The sequence below is a fragment of the Eptatretus burgeri genome, chromosome 6 (assembly GCF_056783735.1).
Source record: "Eptatretus burgeri isolate ZD-2024b chromosome 6, Ebu_testis_v1, whole genome shotgun sequence".
Taxonomy (NCBI): Eukaryota; Metazoa; Chordata; class Myxini; order Myxiniformes; family Myxinidae; genus Eptatretus; species Eptatretus burgeri.
Window position 1 is genome coordinate 109,321,255 of NC_140966.1, and position 6,217 is coordinate 109,327,471.

The following is a 6,217-nucleotide window of genomic DNA, read 5'->3' on the forward strand; positions in this document are numbered from 1 at the left end:
ATAGACGGTGAATAGAGACTGCAGGATGAGGATTTTGGGTTCTGTACCAAATAGACGGTGAATAGAGACTGTAGGATGAGGATTTTGGGTTCTTTGCCAAAGAGACAGTGAGTAGAGACTGCAGGATGAGGATTTTCGATTCTTTGCCAAATAGACGGTGAATAGAGACTGTAGGATGAGGATTTTGGGTTCTGTACCAAATAGACGGTGAATAGAGAATGTAGGATGAGGATTTTGGGTTCTGTACCAAATGGACTGTGAATAGAGAATGTAGGATGAGGATTTTGGGTTCTGTACCAAATGGACTGTGAATAGAGACTGCAGGATGAGGATTTTGGGTTCTGTACCAAATAGACGGTGAATAGAGACTGTAGGATGAGGATTTTGGGTTCTGTACCAAATAGACGGCGAATAGAGACTGTAGGATGAGGATTTTGGGTTCTTTGCCAAAGAGACGGTGAGTAGAGACTGTAGGATGAGGATTTTGGGTTCTTTGCCAAAGAGACGGTGAGTAGAGACTGCAGGATGAGGATTTTCGATTCTTTGCCAAATAGACGGTGAATAGAGACTGTAGGATGAGGATTTTGGGTTCTGTACCAAATAGATGGTGAATAGAGAATGTAGGATGAGGATTTTGGGTTCTGTACCAAATGGACTGTGAATAGAGAATGTAGGATGAGGATTTTGGGTTCTGTACCAAATGGACTGTGAATAGAGACTGCAGGATGAGGATTTTGGGTTCTGTACCAAATAGACGGTGAATAGAGACTGTAGGATGAGGATTTTGGGTTCTGTACCAAATAGACGGTGAATAGAGACTGTAGGATGAGGATTTTGGGTTCTGTACCAAATAGACGGTGAATAGAGAATGTAGGATGAGGATTTTGGATTCTTTGCCAAATAGACGGTGAATAGAGACTGTAGGATGAGGATTTTGGGTTCTTTGCCAAATAGACGGTGAATAGAGACTGCAGTATGAGGTTTTTGGGTTCTGTACCAAATAGACGGTGAAAAGAGACTGAAGGATGAGGATTTTGGGTTCTTTGCCAAATAGACGGTGAATAGAGACTGCAGGATGAGGATTTTGGGTTCTTTGCCAAAGAGACGGTGAGTAGAGACTGCAGGATGAGGATTTTGGGTTCTTTGCCAAATAGACGGTGAATAGAGACTGCAGGATGAGGATTTTGGGTTCTTTGCCAAATAGACGGTGAATAGAGACTGAAGGATGAGGATTTTGGGTTCTTTGCCAAATAGACGGTGAATAGAGACTGTAGGATGAGGATTTTGGGTTCTTTGCCAAATAGACGGTGAGTAGAGACTGTAGGATGAGGATTTTGGGTTCTTTGCCAAATAGACGGTGAAAAGAGACTGTAGGATGAGGATTTTGGGTTCTTTGCCAAAGAGACGGTGAATAGAGACTGCAGGATGAGGATTTTGGGTTCTGTACCAAATGGACTGTGAATAGAGACTGCAGGATGAGGATTTTCGATTCTTTGCCAAATAGACGGTGAATAGAGACTACAGGATGAGGATTTTCGATTCTTTGCCAAATAGACGGTGAATAGAGACTGCAGGATGAGGATTTTGGGTTCTGTACCAAATGGACTGTGAATAGAGACTGCAGGATGAGGATTTTGGGTTCTGTACCAAATAGACCAAAGTACCAAATAAAAGTGTCGATTTTGTACAATAAGCGTGCGACTTAAGCCGACAGAGATTCTTGTGGTCCGCAGACATGATGGTGGGATATTTCAAAATGACCCAATTTGAGGGTTTTATCTTCACGAATCACCATGTTGTCTGGAACGGCTGATTGGAGCTTTAATTTTTATTCTTTTCATGATTTGATTGAAATTTTATTTGTGGAAGATAACATGGTTCGTCCTCCCGATTTGTGATCCAAGTTACATTTTTCACATCAGTGTCATCAATGTGTCACGTGATTCGATCTCCATTGTGTTTAGTTTGAGTTTGATGCTTTGACTGACTTGTCTAGTTAAAGGTTTTCACGTTTGGAAGTGAGATTATGATCATAACGTTTGAGTTTCTTTTTCTCTAAACAGGCTTGTTGCTGTTCCTTCGTGGATTCCTCAATTATCTGAAAGTGCGAAAGGTCTCGGACCTGTCCTCCATCTCTCGCACTCGTCTGCTGTTCATTTACTGATGGTAAGAACGTGCCGTGCAGTCCTATTCCTGGCAGAGACCTGTTTGTGATGTTTGTAATGCCTCCCTCACCCATACCCCCTCCTTATACACAGGTTTCCCATATTCCCTCACCCACCCACCCCACCCCCCTTTTTCTGCTTGCCTGGAGACGTGGAGCTGATTGTAAGGGGGTTTGTAATAAGGAGGCTTCGATAGAGCCCGTCGGTGGAGCAGACTCCAAACAGCTTCGTTTTCTTTCCTTGTTGGGAAGTAATTGCCTTGCAAAAGCCACATTTCCAACCTCGCCTCCAAAGCCAGTCGCCTACTGGGAATCCTCCGTCGTGCAAAGTCATTCTCGGCCCACCTGAGATCCTGACCACTTACAAAGCTTTCGTCCGCAGCCTGATGGAGTACTGCTCTCCCCTCTGGGCTGGTGCTCCTGCCTCCCACCTTTCTCGGCTTCACACTGTGGAAACCAAGGCATTTCGGATCATTGGTAATTCCCATGGTGAAGCTGAGTCTTTGGGCCTCTCACTCTCTCACCGTAGGCTGGTCGGTGGTCCTTCTGCCTTCTACAGTCTCCTCTCCGGTCTCGTCCCCCCCCCCCGCTCTCTCTGCGATTTGTCCCCACCACATTTCCGCAGGGCGCTGAAGGTCCGCTAACAACCCCATTCTGGTAAAACTACCAAAATCACGAATCACTGCTCACCTTCACTCTTTCATTCCTCTTTTTTTCCCGCCTTTGGAATAAACTCCCTCACTCTATTCAATCCCATTCTTCCTTCCAGGCCTTCAAAACAGCTGTTCACCACCACCTCTTATCATCCCCCATCCAAATCCTCGATCTTTTCTACCCTCGATAATCCACCCAAACCCACCTCCTTCAAATTCCCTTCTTTCCTTCCTGAAAGTCCCTGTAATGTCCATCTTGTATTCCCCATGATCCCCACCCCATCCCTCTCCCTTCCACAGATCTCCAAATGTCTGTTCCCCACTGTTTTGTCCTTCCCACTTCCGCCCCTTTTGTCTCATGCCCCCCTTGCTGTGCGTTGTGTGTTAGCTCTCATATGAGCCTCAAGAAGGTAAACAAAAAATGTATATTTAACAGCAAACTAATCGTTTTATTTTAAATTTTTCTTAAAACCGAACTGCACAATGTATCATCAGGTGCATTTGTCAAATTACAATCGGCAGGTGCACGGAATCACTCCCGCCAAAAACTAAAAGTAAATATCCGTAATCCCTTTGTACGAGCAAGTGGCCTCATAAAGATGATCAGGCCAGAGTTCTCTTGGAGATGCAGCAAGCACTTCAAAATGGCTTTATGTGCGTCGAGTTAGTGCCACCAGACTTTTCTTGTGTTTAATCCACCAGGACTGTGACTATCAGTCTCGGTGAATCGTCTCCATCCCATCATAAAAGTCGCTTCCCCTGCGTCGTCTGCCACCGCCACCGTCGTCTGCCACCGTCTGCCACCGCCTCTTCCTCAGATTCTTCAGATTCTTCCCCTACCTTTTCCTCACATTGCTCTCCAGCCTTCTTGCTCTTCCTTGCCAAGCGATTGGCTTCCTTTTTTTGCTTTCAACTTTGCACGTTTATGTGCCGTGCGCCAGAAACCTCTCTCCCAATTCTTTTGCAAACTCTCTTGGAATTCCTGGTGTTTGAGTGCCTTTTCGGCCTGACGATCCAGATAGTCCTGTGGCGCATCGTCGCGCCAGCGGATGTGACGATCAACGTGAAACTGTCCGCTCGCAGCTCCCGCACTCGAACCCATTAAATATCTCACAAACTCCGGGGTTTTGGAGTCCATTCGTCCGTTCGCTCTGGGATGACGACCGGTCGCTCCGGCTGCCTCATGAGCTTTTACAGCCGCAAACGTTGTGCCACACTGGCCATACGGGGAACCACGACGGTCCTTTGCTTCTCTCCTTGTCTTTCTTTGTGGTCCCTCTTCTTGTCCACATCCACCGTCGTCCATCCTGACTAACATAGGCCGAACTACCTTGCTGTCCAACACGGAACCTTGCTTTTGATTTTTATTCTTTTGACATGTTCTTTGTGAAGTACTTTGAGATTTTTCTTCTCGATAGGAAATTAATCGATTTGTAGTTAGAGAGATTTTGGTGTCAGGATTTTCCCACAATCGAAAAAGGTTCTTGTTTTGTTCATGGCACGGGGTTTATCGGCAGGTAGGGAAGAACGAAAGGTTTACAATCCGCTTTGGGATATTGAATGGAAGAAACGGTTTTGTGTGCACAGCTGAAGTCGTTCAGAATTCCAGGGCCACCAACCAAGCAGATTGGGAAACACATTGGCCTGGACCTCGAGTTTCCAATGAACCGACCTTCACCGCTCGGCTATCGTCGTTCCGGGTCCACCTCGGTTCGCATTTTCCGCCGACTCAGTCCCGGGTCGAGGTCCACCAAGTGAGGCCAAAACCATGCCAAACTCGGAAGAAAGAATACCTTCAAACTCTCCAGAAAAGTCAACGCGGGGATGCAGTTTAGGCACGAGTTTTGCAAAAGGAAACCCCGTAAGTTCAGTGTGACGTCATAAAGGTGGTGACTCGTGGCCAAGGCACTGGCGGCTCGTGTTTGTGAGGTTTGGTGATTCACATTTTGTTGTCATTTTTGAAATGTGAAATACCTTTTCGTGTTACCTGAGACTCGTGGATTTCTGTAGTTTGATGAGGGTTTAAAGGAAAATCGATTGCAGTGGTGCAGGTGTACAACGGATCAAAGTCGTGACAGACACAGACACAGACACAGACACAGACACAGACACAGACACAGACACAGACACAGACACAGACACAGACACAGACACAGACACAGACACACACACACACACAGTCGTATTGTGGACGTGATAAATGAAGGCTCGAATCTCCTCTTTGATTCTCTTTCCCAAGATGATGTAATCGTATTGTTTTTAACCACAATTACAACATTTCATTGTTTGTTTGTTTTTAATGTATAAAATACAAGCTCTCATTGTTGGTTTAAAAAAAAATTTCTCTTTCTCTTCCACATCCCATTCCCCAGGTGCCAAAAAACATGGGACATACCCAACATCCTCCTCCCCCTCTCCCCCGCAACCTGTGCATTAACCTTTGAACTCCATCATTCAATCAAGGCCTTTTTTCTCTCCTGGAACATCCAACCCACCAAGCCCTCATTTTGCTTCGTTTTTAATACTTGTTTGGGTTTTTGTTTCTCACGTGATACATACACGACTTGGCTTGTGATTCGACACAAAATGGTTCTTCTTCTTCTTCTCCTTTTCCTTCTCCTTTTTGTTCTCCTCCTCCTCCGCTTCCTTCTTCTCCTCTTCTCAGAGCAACATTGGTTGAGGGTGTGGCTGTGCCGCTAATGCAGTACCGCCTGTAGGTTAGGGCATGAATTTGCAATTTGGCCAGGATGCTGGCAATAACTCACCTACTTTTCACGGAGGATACCGTGAAACACCAGCATGACAGTTTACAGCTTGGTCGGGATTCGAACCCAGGCGAGACAGCTTCGAGGCGAGTGTGCGTAAAATGGTTTGTGTGGTTTTTATACCAAGTGTATGGTTACCCACAAATTCCTGAGTGCGAACTGTGTCAGGAGCAATGGTACCTTTGTGTGTTGGTGGTTAACGGGCAGTTTTTCAGGCAAGAAGTTCCAAGCTGTTAAATCGTCACTGCTGAGTGGGTGTGGCTTGCCACTGATTGTCTCGTGTCGACTTCTGTCGGAGGGAATGGGACCCGGAAGTTCTTTATCCATATCATTGGTAAACGATTTATATTCTTTTCTTTTCCATCAACACAGCACCTTGGGATAACCATGGTTAACCATGCTAGTAGAAACACCTTTTGCCAAGTTAGGTTGGTGTGCAGCGATGAAGGCGATGGTAGTTCCTCAATTTTTAATTTCCTTGTTTTTAATTCCATTTGCTTTGTACCATTTCTGCAGTTACACTGCATGTTTCGCTCTCATATTTCGGCTCCTTGTCCCCTTTGCCTCGTTTCGTGACTTCTTGTGCAATGGCTTGATTGAAACCTTCATAATAAACTCTCTCTTCCCTCCTCGAA

The 6,217-nt window shown here is 45.6% G+C and overlaps 1 protein-coding gene and 1 pseudogene across 2 annotated transcripts in view; one reads left to right on the plus strand and one right to left on the minus strand.

The window, feature by feature from the left end:
* NDFIP1 (Nedd4 family interacting protein 1) overlaps window positions 1-6,217 on the plus strand; it is a 42,795-nt gene extending 36,578 nt beyond the window's left edge. For both annotated transcript variants that reach the window (XM_085886693.1, XM_085886694.1), the window contains 2 exons: window positions 2,064-2,166; window positions 5,190-6,217. In XM_085886693.1, coding sequence (XP_085742819.1) covers window positions 2,064-2,164 — 101 coding nt within the window. In that variant the 3' untranslated portion in view covers window positions 2,165-2,166; window positions 5,190-6,217. The remainder of the gene's footprint in view (window positions 1-2,063; window positions 2,167-5,189) is intronic.
* On the minus strand, window positions 3,470-4,248 carry LOC147025582 (PRKR-interacting protein 1 homolog; annotated as a pseudogene).